This window comes from Bombyx mori, chromosome 18 (genome assembly GCF_030269925.1).
Source record: "Bombyx mori chromosome 18, ASM3026992v2".
In the NCBI taxonomy this organism is placed as follows: domain Eukaryota; kingdom Metazoa; phylum Arthropoda; class Insecta; order Lepidoptera; family Bombycidae; genus Bombyx; species Bombyx mori.
In genome coordinates, this window is record NC_085124.1 from 1,657,632 (window position 1) to 1,677,079 (window position 19,448).

At 48.6% G+C, this 19,448-nt stretch overlaps 1 protein-coding gene across 2 annotated transcripts in view; it reads left to right on the plus strand.

The window, feature by feature from the left end:
- The first annotated feature begins 308 nt into the window (after nt 1–308).
- Nucleotides 309–19,448, plus strand: part of LOC101739449 (uncharacterized) — a 28,986-nt gene continuing 9,846 nt past the window's right edge. The window contains exons 1-8 of one of the 2 annotated variants that reach the window (XM_062673556.1): nt 309–404; nt 898–1,089; nt 1,446–1,599; nt 2,154–2,306; nt 12,222–12,441; nt 12,948–13,110; nt 14,001–14,180; nt 14,595–18,041. In XM_062673556.1, the coding sequence (XP_062529540.1) occupies nt 1,020–1,089; nt 1,446–1,599; nt 2,154–2,306; nt 12,222–12,441; nt 12,948–13,110; nt 14,001–14,180; nt 14,595–18,041 (4,387 nt within the window). In that variant the 5' untranslated portion in view covers nt 309–404; nt 898–1,019. Of the gene's footprint in view, nt 405–542; nt 639–897; nt 1,090–1,445; nt 1,600–2,153; nt 2,307–12,221; nt 12,442–12,947; nt 13,111–14,000; nt 14,181–14,594; nt 18,042–19,448 lie in introns of those variants that run through there. The other variant, XM_062673555.1, reaches the window with a different exon arrangement.

Consider the following 19,448-nt stretch of genomic DNA (forward strand, 5'->3'; position numbering starts at 1 on the left):
ACCGCCCCCGCACCGCCCCCACGCCGCCGCCGTGCTGCTGCTGTGTCAGCGAGGTACGTACTGTGTGCGGCGCGCGGGCGGGCGCGAGCACGTCGCCAGCAGCACGCCGCGGGCACGCGCGCCCCCGCACCGCCCCCACGCCGCCGCCGTGCTGCAGCTGTGTCAGCGAGGTACGTACTGTGTGCGGCGCGCGGGCGGGCGCGAGCACGTCGCCAGCAGCACGCCGCGGGCACGCGCGCCCCCGCACCGCCCCCACGCCGCCGCCGTGCTGCTGCTGTGTCAGCGAGGTACGTACTGTGTGCGGCGCGCGGGCGGGCGCGAGCACGTCGCCAGCAGCACGCCGCGGGCACGCGCGCCCCCGCACCGCCCCCACGCCGCCGCCGTGCTGCAGCTGTGTCAGCGAGGTACGTACTGTGTGCGGCGCGCGGGCGGGCGCGAGCACGTCGCCAGCAGCACGCCGCGGGCACGCGCGCCCCCGCACCGCCCCCACGCCGCCGCCGTGCTGCTGCTGTGTCAGCGAGGTACGTACTGTGTGCGGCGCGCGGGCGGGCGCGAGCACGTCGCCAGCAGCACGCCGCGGGCACGCGCGCCCCCGCACCGCCCCCACGCCGCCGCCGTGCTGCTGCTGTGTCAGCGAGGTACGTACTGTGTGCGGCGCGCGGGCGGGCGGCTGTGATATATCGGTAACTTTGGTTTTCTGTCGGACCACCTCATTCCGGATTAGATTTTTCAAGGAAACTAAGCATAGCCCTCTCCATAGTTCGCTAAAGAACAAACTTGTGGACCAGCCCGACCATGAGTGTCCACGTTTCAACTCAATAATTTAACATAAAAAGTGAATATTGTCATAAATAATATTAAATACCCGTGATATGTATATGAAACATTGTCACGCAGGTATCACGACGCGGGACATAGACAACCTGCCGCCGGCCGTGGCGCTGCTGCTGCTGAGCGTGTTCAGCCGCTGCAAGGCGGAGCCGCCGCTGGACTGGCCGGCGGAGGCCTACAACCTGGTCATGAGGGAGGACTTGGCTATCCAGGCGGAAATAGCCGAAACCATCAAAAACAACAGAGATTATTTGGAAAGTAAGTTGTTTTATTATGTTTTATTAAATAAATAAATGTATCAAGTCACCGACGCACTTGGTCTTCGGATATTTTTCAAGCTAAAGTGCATTATGAGCATTTTTACTGGTGGTAGAACTTCTTGTGAGTCCGCACGGGTAGGTACCACCACCCCGCCTATTTCTGCCGTGAAGCAGTAATGCGTTTCAAGGTGGGTGGCGCATTTACGTTGTAGACGTCTATGGGCTCCAGTGACCACTGAACACCAGGTAGGCTGTGAGCTCGCCCTCCCATTTAAACAAAAAAAAAAACGTTCATTTGAAAATGCCTTGTTCATAGACAGTTCAAGCGTTAAACGTTTTCGTTTGTGTGTGCAGCGCTCGCGCTAGAAGTGGCGGAGAAGGAGACGGCGTACACGCAGGCCGGCGGCGCCGCGGAGGAGCTGCCCCGGGGCGACGACGGCGACGCCAGCACGGGCATGGAGCACCTCAACACGAAGCTCTTGGGTCTGCTGTACCCCGACGACCGCAGGTGAGCGCGGACTCACGTCTCGTAGCCAGGCAGTCTGTCCTCACGACATCTTGGCGTGCAGGAAATACATCACGTGGTAATAACCCGTCAACCAATCAAGTGTAATAAATAATAGCTTAAAAAACTAAAAAACACGCTTTATATAAAATTTAACAAAAATATAGAAAATAAATTTTAATAAATTTAAATTGAAAATAGTGTAAAACATATTTTGTTGTAAAAAAAACCGTGGGCTGCATGGTGTTATTAGTATAAATTTTTTTCTGACAGATATGAGTAGAAGAATTATTATTTCAATAATATCTTAAAAAGAGTCAGTTACAAACATACAAACATATTATATACAAGTGAAGCTAATATAAAGCGTGTAAAAAGAGCCCCAGTTCTAAGAAGAACCTCCAAAATGATGTCAGCAGACTCTTCGCATCGTGTACTAAATTTATTGTATCGAGGATATAAATGTCGACCAATAATAACAAACACAGAGTATAAGAGATGGCTGCACCAGCGCGCACCCAGAGGAGTTTTCTGCAGGACCTCAAACGTGATTCCAGGATGGCGGAAGTGTTGAACCTGCTGCAGTCGTCGCAGCCCGTCACCGTCAACCTCACGCAGCGTCCCGAGGTGTCCGACCACGACTTCATCGAGGAGCAGGAGAAGTACCTGTACGCCGTCAGCACCAGGACCATGGCCCTGCCAGTGGCGAGGTAAGCAACCGTCCAGCTTCATTACCGGTGGTGGGACCTGTTGTGAGTCCGCGCGGGTAGGTACCACCACCCTGCCTATTTCTGCCGTGAAGCAGTAATGCGTTTCGGTTTGAAGGGCGGGGCAGCTGTTGTACTATCTATCTTCTGGTTGTTTCCTCAATGCTGAGGATTGTGACTGTATGTCAAGCAGCTTCCAAATAGTGAAAGAATTTTTCAAATCGGTTCAGTAGTTTTGGAGTCTATTCAATTCAAACAAACAAATAAATCTTTCCTCTTTATAATATTAGTACAGACTAGCGACTCGCCGTCGCTTCGCTTCGGAAACATGAAATTTTATTATTGACTAGCGACCCGCCCTCGCTTCGCTTCGGAAACATTAAAACACACATGAAACCAAAAAAATTCAATAATTTTTTTTTTTTAAAAGTAGCCTATGTTCATCAGGGACAATGTCGGCTTCTAATGGAAAAAGAATTTTTCAAATCGGTCCAGTAGTTTCGGAGCCTATTCGAAACAAACAAACAAACAAATCTTTCCTCTTTATAATATTAGTATAGATTATTTACGACATAACATTAAAAACCTCAAAAATAACAGTATTTCTCCACTATTTAACGGATATTATTATTTTATTTTATTTTATTTTATTTTATTAGGAAGACAAACAGTGAACTTAAACTATATAAACTCTAACCTTACAACTAAACACCATTTAAACGTCTCCGCATTTAAATAACTACAAACGATTGGGGCGTCGCATCGCATAGAATTAAATGATTAAAGTAAAACGTAAAACAAAAACAAAAATAAAACAGTTTGAGAAAATAAAAAAAAACAGAAAAACGTAGTAAATAGAAAATAATTAATTAAATATTTGCATTCAACCATCGACTGACTAATGTTCTCCTAATACTCTTAGTAGAAGTGTTGAAAATGTCCAGTTCAGGGAAGTCAGCTAGAGCATTGAAACTGTTAGCAGCTCTTATAAAGAATGCATTACGTCTGTAATTTGTACCACCACGAGGTACTCCGAGACGAGATGATTGACGGCTCTCGCGCATTATGGATCTCGGGGGCACCCTTAAACATAACAACGATAGAAGATAAGACGAGTCCACCTCAGACTGAGCTATTTTGCTATAAAGAACAATATCAGCTATCCTACGTCTTTCCTCCAGTGGAAGTATGTGATGCCTTCTACATCTCGTCTCGTAGTCGGGATCATACACTTTAGTTTTAAATTGAAGAAACCTCATGAATTTGGTCTGTATGGTCTCCAATCTATTTATATAAATTTTATATCGCGGATTCCATACCTGCGAACAATACTCTAGGATACTGCGCACATATGCACAGTACAGCACCTTAAAAATTTTAGCACTAGTAAATTGCGCACCAAGCCGCTTGATAAAACCTAATGATATATAGGCTCTTTTCACTATATTGTCTATATGCTTCTCATAAGACAGTTTCCTATCATGTGTTACCCCCAAATCGCAAAATTCATCTACATTTGCCAGATTGGTTCCTATAAGCTGATATGTGAACTTAACAGGTGTAGTCTTATGTGTGAAGGTCATGGCAAAACACTTCGAAACGTTGAGGTCTAATTTGTTAAGATGACAATATTCCTCGAGCCTTGAAAGATCCTCCTGTATCATCTGACAATCATTGGAAGAGTTAACTTTTCTATAAACTTTCATGTCATCCGCATACAAGAGGAAGTCCGAAGACCGAAAACATGTACCTATATCATTTATAAAGATATTAAACATCAACGGGCCGAGCAGAGACCCTTGAGGAACATCAGAAGGGATCCCTCCCCAGGAAGAAGCATGTCCGTTGACAACAACCTTTTGTGATTTATTTTCAACATAAGAAGAAAACCACCTGAAGAGACTACCATGAATTCCAGCATTAAAGAGCTTTTGTAGCAGAATCGTGTGATCGATGCGGTCGAATGCCTTACTGAAATCAGTAAAGACAGCATCAACTTGACCACCAGAATCCATATTACGTGTGAGATATTCCGTGAAGGTAACTAGGTTAGTGGTAGTCGATCTATTCTTCAAGAAACCATGTTGTTGCGCTATGAAGGTAGGTTTTAAAAAAGCGTACAACTGTGAATACACAACTCGTTCAAACAGTTTAGCAAATAAGCACAATTTTGATATAGGCCTATAATTTTTTATATTTTCTTTATTGCCTTTTTTGTGAACAGGTGTTATGAACGCAGATTTCCAGATCACAGGTACGATTCCTTCATGAATTGACCTACGGTAAAGTATGACCAAAGGTGCAAGCAAGTTCTCAGAACACCTAACTATGAATAGGGGTGGAATCCTATCAGGACCTGCTGCTTTTGACAGATCTAAAGCCTTTAGCAGTTTCAAAATCTCAGCCGGATCAATTTCAATACTGGATATACAGTCAGAGTGTGCAATGTTTGTATTAACACCCAGGAGCTGGTCAGCAGTACTGTGATCAGCCGTAGCAGTATTAAGGAAATTTGATTGGAAGTATTCACAAAAAAGATTACAGATAACGTCCCCAGAGTCAGTTGTTTGTCCTTCGTATGTGAGAGTAGAAGGAAGGTTATTTGCGCTACCTTTGTTAGTTTTAACAAATCTCCAGAAGAACTTAGGATCCTTTAAGATAGAACTTTCGACCGACGCGATATAAGCTCTATAACAATCATCTTCCAATATTTTAGCTCTCTTACGGAGGAGAGAAAAGGTTTCATAATCGTCAGTATTGCTGTATTTCTGGTATTTTTTCAAAAATTTGTATTTTTCCTTCAAAACTTTTTTTAACGGGGATGTGTACCAGGGTGGGAACAAACTAGGAGCATAATACTTTCGAGGAACGTGCTTATCGATTACGTCATATAAGATCTTATAAAAATTATCGAGGGCCTCGTCAATGGAAAAATTTAGTAAAAAGCTGTCCCAGTCTATATCCGCAAGTGACGAGTTAATAGACTCAAAATTTCCAGAGTGGAAGCAATACTTTAACCTAGGTTGAACTATTAACTGTTTTATATCAGTTAAAGACAGAAATATATTCAACGATTTATGATGAACATCCTCCTTCACTAAAGGGTCGTCACAAGCACTGATTTCAAGCTTTGAGTTCGATAAAACCCAATCAAGTACCCTATTATTAATATTATAAAAGTAATTAAATTGATAGAAATTACATCTGCCAAGACATCAAAAAAGTAGATTTGCGCATTCCCACTAATGCCCTGTGGCTGTGTAAGATCTTCGTCAGTGTCAAAAGACCATTTGATATCTCTCATATTAAAATCACCGGTAACTATAAATGTATCATTAGGGCATGAGTCCATTGCTAGAGAGAGTTTGTCTGTAAAGTTGGTTAGCTGAGAATTGAAGTTGTAGCCAAGGTTTTCATCACATAAATAGAGGGAACAAATGTGTATATTTACAACACCACGACTTTTAGTATTGAATGTCACCGTAACCCATATATCCTCGGCAGAAGACGACCATTCCGGGCGACGCGACGCCGTAAGATCGCGTCGTATCGCTATCAGTACGCCTCCACCATACAATTCATTTGTAGCTATATAATTTCTATCCCGTCTAAACACAATGTACCTATCATCGAACAGCTCACAGTCACCAATACTGTCCATTAACCAATTTTCCGTGATTAAGATAACATCATAGTTATTAAGTAGGACATTTCTTTTAAAATCAATTGTTTTGGTACGTAACCCTCTAGTGTTTTGATAATAAATACTAAGCTTTACATTAGCCATTTGATAAGAATTTTGATACAATAGCTGAAATAAATCGAAATAAGCAATTTTAAACGTAATATTATAAACAATAATAAAGAATAATATAAATTGATTTTAATAAACGTACCAAGACAATCATTTTCACGAACAAAGTAATTCAGCAAAACAAAACGATATTGTAGAAATAGTAAATACTCAAATCCTAAAAGTAATACATTTAACAAATAAAATTTAATTTTAATATTGTAAGAATAGGGTAGTAAAAAAAACTTACATGGCATCGGACACGATCGCTCGAGCACGATCGGTTCACACTTATCAAGCGATAATGAGCGGAACCGAAGTAGCAAAACGCAAGCGATAATGTGCACTATGACATGGCTAAGCGACGTAATGCATAACGATAAACGTATGAATATAGCTGAACTTACGTACCTGAACTGGATGCACACTTCGTAATAATAAAAATATAGGTAATAATAATGCGCGAGGTTGCATGCGGCTCTCAAACTTTTAACAGTTGACTTCTTATTAGAGCAAACTTTAAAGAATAATGAAAAGAAAATAAATTTTGTGTGATAAAAAATACTTAATAAAAAGAAATATTTATTATTATTCAGGTTATCTTCTTCAAATCCCTTTCCTCTTTTATAAAAAATATCGGGGATGTATCTGATTTGCGGGCCATTATTTTACAATGTTTTACCCAAATATATTGGAAATTATTATCCTTCGCGAGCGACTTTGCTTTGTTTAATAATGTTTTATTACGCTGCGTCAAATGGTCGTTCAGATAAAATTTTCCCTCTCCTCGTATACCCAAGTCCGAGAGACTGTTCTTCTTAATTTTACGAGCTAAAGCGATAAGTTCCTCCTTGCGATACCTATTGTTGAACGCAACAATAATAGATTTTTCAGCCTTCAGCACACGAGTTGGGATACGTGCAATGTAATTAATCTTCTCTTTCGTAATGGAAATATTATAAAGTTGGCCGATACAGCTGACGACATCATATAGATTTTCACCCTTCTTTTCCGGTATACCACGGATCTCCACGTTATTCGCACGGGCCCACTGGTCCCGGTCCTGTAGCTCATTGTTCAACCTGGTAATTTCGTCACGAAGAGCAGGAACCTCACTGCCGATCTTTTCAACTGTACATATCCTAGTGCCCAAGTCCTTCACCGTGTTCGAGAGATCACCAGTGAGTTGATATGCCAGCTCGAGGGAATTCTTGAGATCGCCTATTTCAGCCTTTTGGAAAATGTATTGCTAAAGCTTTCTGTCTCTAATAAACAAATTTTTGTATGTGGTGATTTTAATATTAATCTTTTAGAAAACACAAATGCCACTATTAGATTCAGAACACTGTTAAAGTCATATAACCTCCCAAACTTATTTTTAGAGCCTACTAGGACAACAACCACATCGGCAACATGTTTAGATAACATATTTACAAATGTAACACCGATAAACAAAAAAATTATTAATCAGTTAACATCAGACCATAGTGGACAATTTGTGTCTTTTGAATCTAATATGAATTCTAAAGATAAAAATACTCTTGTGATTGTTCCTATTAATAAAAAACGAATTGAGAAGTTTAGAAATAATATTAAGCAAGAACATTCAGAAATTATTTATAACAAAAACCCAAATTTGTCATACCAGAATATGTTTGAGAGAATTAATTTGGTCTTTACTGATGTATTTATTCCTAAAACTGTAACATTAAAAAACAAAACAGTGTTCAGCGAGTGGGCCACCACCGGAGTGTACAAAAGTAGAAAAAAGTTATATGATCTGTACTCTGAAAAAGCTTATAATAATGATGAAACATTTCATCAATATGTCAGGAACTATTCAAAACTATTTAGAAAAGTTTGTTTAGCGGCAAAATCTTTACATTTAAGTGATTTAATAAAAAATGCCCCTGACAAGATAAAGATGACTTGGAACATCATTGGTAGAGAAAGTGGAAAAGTCAGAAATAGCCACCAAGAATTCTCATTAAAAATAGATGATAAATTGGTAACTAGTCATGAAGATGTGGCTAATGCTTTTGAAAAGTTTTTCTCTGACATTCCAGTTTCAACTACCACTTCTCTAAATTCATCCCCCACAGCAGCTGAAATATTATTGCATGTCGACAAATGTAATGAAATTTTTAAATTTAAGGAAATTAATTCAAGCAATATAATAAAAAGTTTTAATAGCCTTAATGTAAAAAATACAGTTGACTTGTGGGGAATATCAGTAAAGGTTTTGAAGTCTGTAATAGACATTATTGCTCCTCATCTTGCTAGTATTTTTAATGATTGTATTAGGTGTGGTGTATTTCCTGACTTAATGAAACATAGTAAAGTGATACCTCTTTTTAAATCTGGTAGTACTGATGACCCCTCTAACTATAGACCTATTTCAGTACTCCCTACGTTGAGTAAAATATTTGAAAAAATTATTTTGACACAACTTTTAGAACATTGTAATTCAAATAACCTGCTTCATAATAAACAATTCGGGTTTACCAGGGGTCGCTCTACAACTGATGCAGGTGCTTATCTACTCAAAAATATTTTTAAATCTTGGGAGGAATCGCATGATTGTCTTGGAATTTTCTGTGACTTGTCCAAAGCATTTGACTGTGTTGAACATGAAACATTGGTGAGGAAACTACATCACTATGGTATTAGGGATGGTGCATTGGAACTTATTACTTCCTATTTATCAGGAAGGATACAACCAGTAGATGTGAAAGGTAATAGATCTTCAGGCACCTTGTTGAAAATGGGTGTACCTCAGGGTTCCATTTTGGGTCCTTTTTTATTTCTAATATATATAAACGATTTACCTAGTTTTATTGAGTCCCGACACGAGGTCGTATTATTCGCAGATGATACATCTTTATTATTTAAAATTAAACGACAATTACAAGTCTATGACGAAGTGAATGATGCGATTTCGTGTGTGGTTCATTGGTTCCGTATCTTTTTTTTTTTTTTTTTTTCCTACCTAAGCTGATAGCCCTAGCGGCTATGTCAGCGTAACCCTAACTTTAGTAGGTGAGCTCACGGGGCTCAAACCTGACGATGTTGCTAACACGAACCCTAGCAAGAGCCGTGCTTCGCAGAATCTACCACCGGATCGGAAACGCGACCCACTGAGAAGATCCGGCGAGAAACTCAGTGGGCTGTGTCTGAGAGTTAATTTACTCGTCGAGCCCTTCGTCGCAAGCGACGGGTTCGACGAGAACGGTGACCGGTGCTTGAAGTACCTAAAAGCACCGTTAGTGGATCAGGAGGATCCGAGATGACGTGTTTTGGGCGACGTCGACTGCTTTCCATTCTGTCCGCAGGATCGGGAATGTAGTTACCGGCGGCCACGATGAGAGGGTTCTCGTGTCGTGCCGCTTTATCGAAGTGGCGCATGGACGCCGACTGAAGATACTTACTGATGGACTCTTAAGTCCAGGTCGTCATGGAGGTCGACGTTCCTGACGAACCACGGGGCTCCGACGGCTATCCTGCAAAAACGGGATTGAATAATTTGAAATGTTTTTAGGTGTATGCGGGCCGCGTGAGCGAACACTACACTTGCATAGGTCATGACGGGGCGTATGCAAGTTTTGTAGAGTGTCACCTTATTTCTAAGGGACATTTTACTTCGCCTACATATCATCGGGTAGAGACGTCCTAGAATGAAGGCGGCACGGTCGCGTACCGTCTTAATGTGGGGGCGGAATGTCATCCTACTGTCGAGGGTGACGCCTAAGTATTTGACCTTCGGGGCCCACGGTATGGGCTGGTCGAACATCGTGATTGGGCGAACGGCGGGGGCGGGGGTGTTGACGCGCCTTGTCGGGAGAGGGATGCTCAGCGTGGTGTTCGGAGGGCGACCCCTTTTGAAGAGCACCGCTGTGCTTTTCGTGGGGTTGATGTCGATGCGCCACTTCCGGAACCACTGTCCCATGGTGGTAGCTGCGGTCTGAAGTCGTCGATGAAGCAACGCCTTCCTACACGAGTAGTAGATGGCGGTGTCATCGGCGAAGAGCGCCAGATGGGTCTCCGGAGACCGGGGTATATCGTTGATATACAAACTGAATAGTAACGGGGAGAGGGCGGAGCCTTGCGGGACTCCGGCTGTGACGTGACGGGGCCGGGAACGCGTTCCCTCGACTCGATATCGGAACGAACGGTTCGACAAGTAGTCTCGTATGATGAGCACGAGTCTGTCTGGCACTCCCATGTTATACAGTTTGTATATCAAACCGTTGTGCCAGACTTTGTCGAACGCCTTCGCTATATCGAAGAAGAGGGCTCCTGTCGGAATGGGTTCCGTATCAATAACCTATTATTGAATAGTAAGAAAACTAAATGTATTAAATTTACTTTAAAATGTATTAAACCATCTTTAAATGTGAGACAAGTGGAGAGTGATGTAATTGTTTCTGAGGAATCATTGGAGCTTGTTGAGTCAACCGTATTTCTTGGTATAACAGTGGACTCCAAACTGCAATGGGGACCTCATATTCATAAATTGGCGAGTAAGCTCAGCTCTGCAGCATACGCAGTAAAAAAAATTCGAATGTTAACAAACGCGGACACGGCTCGTTTAGTTTACTTTAGTTACTTCCACAGTGTCATGTCCTATGGCATTTTGCTATGGGGCAATGCGGCCGATGTAGAAATGATATTTATTCTGCAGAAAAGAGCTATACGTGCTATTTATAACATGCACTCAAGGGAATCCCTGAGGGAGAAATTTAAAGAAATTAAAGTTCTCACTATGCCATCACAGTACATATTTGAAAATTTGATGTATGTTCGTAAACATATTGAGGAGTTTCCTAAACAGTCGGACATACATAATAGAAATACTAGGAACAAACACAAGCTTGTTGTGCCGATGAGTAGGTTACATAAGATACGAAATTCATTCGGGTGTTTGTCTGTGCGCCTGTACAACAAAATCCCACAAGATGTTCAGAACCTACATATACATAGGTTTAAGAAAACTATTAAAGAACATCTGTGCAATAAAGCTTATTATAAAGTCAATGATTATCTAGAAGATTGCACAAAGTGGGAATGAGTTGCTCGCTCCAGGCATTTCAATATTGTAGTAATTGTTACGTTATATTACTCATTGTAAAAAATTCATATTTTAAAAAAAAATCTAATATTAAAAAATAAATAAATAATAATTTCATATGTAAAAAAAAAAAGACATGCCCGCTGAGTTTCTTGCCAATTCTTCTCAGGACGGAGGCTAGTTCTTGTGAATTGGCGGTAGTTTTTTTGACGTTCAACAAGTATGTACTTTCATTTATGTTGAATAAAAATTTTTGATTTGATTTGATTTGAAAAAATGCTCTTAATGTCTTCCACCACTGTTGCTAACGGAGCCAGTCGAGATAGGATTTGACTAAGTTGTTCCTGTATTGCGTCCTGGGGCCCTTTACACTTCAGGCACCGCCAGGTATTTTTCCGTTCACCTAATCTGCGATAGCCGGATTCCGTCACTCCAGAACATGGAAAATCATAATGATTCTTGCAAATGCTGCATATTGTTCCGTCGGTGTGTTGAGTACCACAATTCGCACAGGTATGCATTTTAAGAAATGATAGTGATAATAACAAAAAGTTAAAATATTTATAAAAGCTTGAGAAACTGATTAAGAGACGAAGCGAGACAAGCGTGCGTATTCTTAGGTGGCCACGAGGCGTATGATTATACATAAACCTTTCTCTTCGATCACTCATTAAAAAAAAATCGCATCAAAATCCGTTGCGTAGTTTTAAGATTTAAGCATACATATCGATATAGTGACAGAGAAAGCGACTTTGTTTTATACTATGTCCTCCTCCTTGCGTCGTATTCCTCATTGCTGAGGGTCGTGACCACCCTTTTGAATCACCTTCGCACGCACGATCTTTCTCCATTTATTCTTGTCTCTGGCGGTGTGGAGGGCGTTGTGAAACGTGGAATCAAGAGCGGTGTGGACCTGGTCGGACCAACGTATTGGGCTGCGCCCCCGAGGTCTTTTCCCATCTACCTTACCAGTCACGATAAGCCTCTCGAGATTGCTACCATACTATGTAGTGATTATTATATTAGTATAGATATCGAGATTTGTCTGTGCGTGCAGGGGCATGGCGACGCTCCGCACGTCCCCGTGGGCGTGCACGGAGCCGGCCCGCGTGGCGCGCACGTGCGTGTGGGCGCGCGGGGGGGCGCCGCACGCCGAGCTGTCCCCGCAGGCGCTGTGCTGGCCCTCCTTCCACAGCGGCGTGGCCACCGCGCTGTGCCTCGTGCCGCTCGTGCCCACCTCCATCGACACCGCCTTCGTGCTCTATAACAAGCCCAGGGTCAGAGGACTCTTCTCATTTATTAGCTTAAGCTACTCTACTGAGATTAAAATTAAGGTCTTAAATAGATTTTTACTGGTACCACCACCCTGCCTATTTCTGTCGTGAAGCAGTAATGCGTTTCGGTTTGAAAAGTGAAGCACCCGTTGTAACTATACTGAGACTTTAGAACTCATATCTCAAGGTGGGTGGCGGTAATTACGTTGTAGATGTCTGTGGGCTCCGGTAGCCACTTAACACCAGTTGGGCCGTGAGATCGTTCACCCATCTATGAAATAATGCTCGTCCCGCTTTCCAATCATAATACAAGTTTCAGCAACATGCAGTATGGTTTTACCAACCGACAGTATAATTAAGATAAGAATTATGGTATAATTACAAGATACAATAATTAAGTAAATAACTTGAAGCTAAATCAGAGACCAGTAATGGAATCTCACCCCGAGCTCCCAGATATATGAGGTCGGGAGGCGCCACCTTGCAGTACAATAAGACTATTGACACAGGGCACCGCAGAGATGTCGAGCGAACACGCCGGCTTCCTCATGGGGCTGGGCCTCAACGGGCACCTGCGGGACATGCCCTTCATGAACATCTACGAGTACCTGGTCAAGTGCAACGAGATGATCAGCATCGGCCTGCTGCTGGGCCTGGCCGCCACCTACAGGGGTGAGCGACTCTCTTGTTCTCTTCAGGGTTGTGGTGGATTCCAACCAGAAAAGCTATAGTTTCCGATAAACCTTCTGGTCTACTAGACCGTCATAAAGCCCGTCCAAGGTCCAGCTGCGGAGTCGGGCTTGTAACATTGACACGTCCAGAGGTTTTAAAATGTTATATTGAAAATTAGTTCAGCAGCTCCTTAATTTATTGCCCGTGTAGGCAGACGAGCATACAGCCCAGCTGGTGGTTAGTGGTTACCGTCGCCCGTGGACTTCAGCAATGCCATGGCAGGGTCAAGCCGCTGCATACCGTTAAATGCTGTCCTCAAGTTTCGTTTGAAGAAGGACATGTCATAGCGCTCGGGAAACACCGTGGAGGGGAGCTCATTACAGAGCCGGATGGTACGTGGCAAAAAAGATCTCTGGAAACGCACTGTGGATGAACGCAGCGGCTCCAAGTAGTATGCATGAACTGTACTCCGGTGGTGGGCGGTAGGTGTGGGCACGTCCTAAATAGACTTGGATGTACTGTGTGACAGACGATATGCGAGAGGAGCGTGTGAGTGCAGAGGTAACGTGTGATAGGCCTCAATGCAAAAAGAGGTCATACCGCGTCGTCCCCGCGTAGTGGCATAATGATGAGAAGCAGGAGTCCACTAACTTCTCTACACACTTACAGCTAGAAATGAATTAGATCTTTTTGCCAAAGGCGACTTGCCAGCCATCCGAACTCATCGACACATCATTCTAAGAAGAAGTCACCAAAGACGATTTTATTAAAACTAGTGGGTTATTGAAACCTGCCTTCGATAAAGAAGAAAGAAAGAAATTCTTTAGTTAAACATAACTGTGACAGCTTGATATCTTGCTGTGCACTGAGCGACTGCGAATACTACCTAGGCACAATGGACGTCCAAGCTACCAAAATGCTCAGCATCCACCTGGAGCCGCTGCTGCCCCCCACGTCGGTGGAGCTGGACATACAGCAGAACATCCTGGTGGCGGCGCTGATGGGCGTGGGGCTGCTGTACCAGGGCACCGCGCACGCGCACTACACGCAGGTGCTGCTCAACGAGATCGGTGAGCTCACTGATAACTGATTTGTTGCTGAACTCCTAGTGGCCTAAAAGATAAGACGGTGCATTCGTATTTAGTGATGCACCGGTGTTCGAATCCCGCAGGCGGGTACCAATTTTTCTAATGAAATACGTACTTGACAAATGTTCACGATTGACTTCTACGGTAAAGGAATAATATTGTGTAATAAAAATCAAAATCCGTAAAATTATAATTTGCGTAATTACTGGCGATAGGACCTCTTGTGAGTTCGCACGGGTAATTACCAATCACAAGGCCTATTTCTGCCGTGAAGCAGTAATGCGTTTCGGTTTGAAGGCCGGGGTAGACGTAACTATATTCAGACCTTAGAACTGATATCTCGAGGTGGGTGGTGCATTACGATGTGTAGTAAGCAACACGGGTGCTCGCGTGCAGGCAAGCCGCCGGGCCCGGAGGCGGAGAGCTGCGTGGAGCGCGAGGGCTACGCGCTGGCGGCCGGGCTGGCGCTGGGGCTGGTGTGCGCGGGCGCGTGGCGGGACGTGCCGCGCCGCGTGCCGCACGCGCTGCGCACCTACATGCTGGGCGGCGACCGGCCCGCCGCGCACGGTCAGTGCACCCTCCCTCTCTACTATACTCCTACTGCGACTGCGTGGAGCGCGAGGGCTACGCGCTGGCGGCCGGGCTGGCGCTGGGGCTGGTGTGCGCGGGCGCGTGGCGGGACGTGCCGCGCCGCGTGCCGCACGCGCTGCGCACCTACATGCTGGGCGGCGACCGGCCCGCCGCGCACGGTCAGTGCACCCTCCCTCTCTACTATACTCCTACTGCGACTGCGTGGAGCGCGAGGGCTACGCGCTGGCGGCCGGGCTGGCGCTGGGGCTGGTGTGCGCGGGCGCGTGGCGGGACGTGCCGCGCCGCGTGCCGCACGCGCTGCGCACCTACATGCTGGGCGGCGACCGGCCCGCCGCGCACGGTCAGTGCACCCTCCCTCTCTACTATACTCCTACTGCGACTGCGTGGAGCGCGAGGGCTACGCGCTGGCGGCCGGGCTGGCGCTGGGGCTGGTGTGCGCGGGCGCGTGGCGGGACGTGCCGCGCCGCGTGCCGCACGCGCTGCGCACCTACATGCTGGGCGGCGACCGGCCCGCCGCGCACGGTCAGTGCACCCTCCCTCTCTACTATACTCCTACTGCGACTGCGTGGAGCGCGAGGGCTACGCGCTGGCGGCCGGGCTGGCGCTGGGGCTGGTGTGCGCGGGCGCGTGGCGGGACGTGCCGCGCCGCGTGCCGCACGCGCTGCGCACCTACATGCTGGGCGGCGACCGGCCCGCCGCGCACGGTCAGTGCACCCTCCCTCTCTACTATACTCCTACTGCGACTGCGTGGAGCGCGAGGGCTACGCGCTGGCGGCCGGGCTGGCGCTGGGGCTGGTGTGCGCGGGCGCGTGGCGGGACGTGCCGCGCCGCGTGCCGCACGCGCTGCGCACCTACATGCTGGGCGGCGACCGGCCCGCCGCGCACGGTCAGTGCACCCTCCCTCTCTACTATACTCCTACTGCGACTGCGTGGAGCGCGAGGGCTACGCGCTGGCGGCCGGGCTGGCGCTGGGGCTGGTGTGCGCGGGCGCGTGGCGGGACGTGCCGCGCCGCGTGCCGCACGCGCTGCGCACCTACATGCTGGGCGGCGACCGGCCCGCCGCGCACGGTCAGTGCACCCTCCCTCTCTACTATACTCCTACTGCGACTGCGTGGAGCGCGAGGGCTACGCGCTGGCGGCCGGGCTGGCGCTGGGGCTGGTGTGCGCGGGCGCGTGGCGGGACGTGCCGCGCCGCGTGCCGCACGCGCTGCGCACCTACATGCTGGGCGGCGACCGGCCCGCCGCGCACGGTCAGTGCACCCTCCCTCTCTACTATACTCCTACTGCGACTGCGTGGAGCGCGAGGGCTACGCGCTGGCGGCCGGGCTGGCGCTGGGGCTGGTGTGCGCGGGCGCGTGGCGGGACGTGCCGCGCCGCGTGCCGCACGCGCTGCGCACCTACATGCTGGGCGGCGACCGGCCCGCCGCGCACGGTCAGTGCACCCTCCCTCTCTACTATACTCCTACTGCGACTGCGTGGAGCGCGAGGGCTACGCGCTGGCGGCCGGGCTGGCGCTGGGGCTGGTGTGCGCGGGCGCGTGGCGGGACGTGCCGCGCCGCGTGCCGCACGCGCTGCGCACCTACATGCTGGGCGGCGACCGGCCCGCCGCGCACGGTCAGTGCACCCTCCCTCTCTACTATACTCCTACTGCGACTGCGTGGAGCGCGAGGGCTACGCGCTGGCGGCCGGGCTGGCGCTGGGGCTGGTGTGCGCGGGCGCGTGGCGGGACGTGCCGCGCCGCGTGCCGCACGCGCTGCGCACCTACATGCTGGGCGGCGACCGGCCCGCCGCGCACGGTCAGTGCACCCTCCCTCTCTACTATACTCCTACTGCGACTGCGTGGAGCGCGAGGGCTACGCGCTGGCGGCCGGGCTGGCGCTGGGGCTGGTGTGCGCGGGCGCGTGGCGGGACGTGCCGCGCCGCGTGCCGCACGCGCTGCGCACCTACATGCTGGGCGGCGACCGGCCCGCCGCGCACGGTCAGTGCACCCTCCCTCTCTACTATACTCCTACTGCGACTGCGTGGAGCGCGAGGGCTACGCGCTGGCGGCCGGGCTGGCGCTGGGGCTGGTGTGCGCGGGCGCGTGGCGGGACGTGCCGCGCCGCGTGCCGCACGCGCTGCGCACCTACATGCTGGGCGGCGACCGGCCCGCCGCGCACGGTCAGTGCACCCTCCCTCTCTACTATACTCCTACTGCGACTGCGTGGAGCGCGAGGGCTACGCGCTGGCGGCCGGGCTGGCGCTGGGGCTGGTGTGCGCGGGCGCGTGGCGGGACGTGCCGCGCCGCGTGCCGCACGCGCTGCGCACCTACATGCTGGGCGGCGACCGGCCCGCCGCGCACGGTCAGTGCACCCTCCCTCTCTACTATACTCCTACTGCGACTGCGTGGAGCGCGAGGGCTACGCGCTGGCGGCCGGGCTGGCGCTGGGGCTGGTGTGCGCGGGCGCGTGGCGGGACGTGCCGCGCCGCGTGCCGCACGCGCTGCGCACCTACATGCTGGGCGGCGACCGGCCCGCCGCGCACGGTCAGTGCACCCTCCCTCTCCACTATACTCCTACTGCGACTGCGTGGAGCGCGAGGGCTACGCGCTGGCGGCCGGGCTGGCGCTGGGGCTGGTGTGCGCGGGCGCGTGGCGGGACGTGCCGCGCCGCGTGCCGCACGCGCTGCGCACCTACATGCTGGGCGGCGACCGGCCCGCCGCGCACGGTCAGTGCACCCTCCCTCTCTACTATACTCCTACTGCGACTGCGTGGAGCGCGAGGGCTACGCGCTGGCGGCCGGGCTGGCGCTGGGGCTGGTGTGCGCGGGCGCGTGGCGGGATGTGCCGCGCCGCGTGCCGCACGCGCTGCGCACCTACATGCTGGGCGGCGACCGGCCCGCCGCGCACGGTCAGTGCACCCTCCCTCTCTACTATACTCCTACTGCGACTGCGTGGAGCGCGAGGGCTACGCGCTGGCGGCCGGGCTGGCGCTGGGGCTGGTGTGCGCGGGCGCGTGGCGGGATGTGCCGCGCCGCGTGCCGCACGCGCTGCGCACCTACATGCTGGGCGGCGACCGGCCCGCCGCGCACGGTCAGTGCACCCTCCCTCTCTACTATACTCCTACTGCGACTGCGTGGAGCGCGAGGGCTACGCGCTGGCGGCCGGGCTGGCGCTGGGGCTGGTGTGCGCGGGCGCGTGGCGGGACGTGCCGCGCCGCGTGCCGCACGCGCTGCGCACCTACATGCTGGGCGGCGACCGGCCCGCCGCGCACGGTCAGTGCACCCTCCCTCTCTACTATACTCCTACTGTCACTGCGGGGCGGGACCGTGTGCTGTGGGAGTGCGGGATGCTCGAGGGCATCTCGCGGATTGAGGAGGACCCAGTTTACCACGCGAACTTGGTCAGAGACGAGCGCAGCTTTTGGCACTTGCGCGAGTTTCCGCATGCATGACACGCCGCGCGCGAATCTCGCGAACTGCCCGGCAACGAAGACCGTTTGTGTCGTTAGCAGCCCCGGAAAGGGGACGATGCTTGTGGAGTGAAGGGGACGGCGTCAGTTTGTAGAACCGATCGGAACGTAAGTGCCGTGAAGTTCATGCTTCGGTCCTAATAACCGCAAGGTTGGTGGGGCCATGGAAGGTGATGGGAAATGTACTCTTATTTTGAAATACAATTTTTACGATCACAGATTTCGCAGTGTTTCCACTTACGTTTTCTATTTTACCCTAGTTTCTTTTTTATTTTATCTCTAAAATTTCCTAAACAACTTTCATAAATCCTTTATTTAGGGAGCATAAATAAAATACAGAAAATAAACCACAGCATATTATTCAATGTAGGTATATATTATTATAATATAAACGCCCACAGAAGATCATAGATCTATAGGATTAAAATTTTTAGGAAGTCGACGCATTGATTTTATATTCTTTTGCTGCATGTAACATAACACTGTTCGGTTCTAAAATTGAGCAATTGTTTGCTGGCATTCCCAGCTTTGTATGAAGCAAGCCGTTCAAGGTTTGATTAGAAAGCCTGTTTTTCTTGTCAGTGTTTACATTTTTGAGAACACTGAATAATCTTTCCACAGTCTTTGAAGAAGGAACTGCTAGTAAAAATGAAATGACAACTTCAAGGTTTTCGTAAATAGGTAAATTAAAATTTGGCGGATTACACTTATTAAGATTCTGGGGAATTCCTAAGAAAAAAGCAGAGGTCTAATCTATGTTTACTAGAGGGTTACTAGTATAGGCTTTGCTTTTTACCCCGAAATTCCCTAAATCCTTGTATTTTTCAAATTGTCTTTAACCATCCAAAATATCAGCTAATTTTTCCTAAAAAAGGGGAGAATTCCCTAAAAGTCGAAACACAGATTTCGGGCCATTTTGTGAAGTAATCCATCATCACCATGAAGTACTTGTTGACACTGTTACTTTCCGGGAACGGGCCGGCGACGTCCAATGCGATTCTTTCCCACGAAGCTCCGTATACTTTAATTGACTGATAACATTCTAAAATTTAATTTATGTTTTGTTGTCAATACTCATAATAATATCATGACAGAGTCGCCATGTAATGTTGTATTTTGGGAGGTGTTAAAAGAAAACGTCTTCTTGCGTGTACTCCATGTTTAATTATCATCTCAATCCTAGTATACACACTTCACCGTGTTTCCGTTT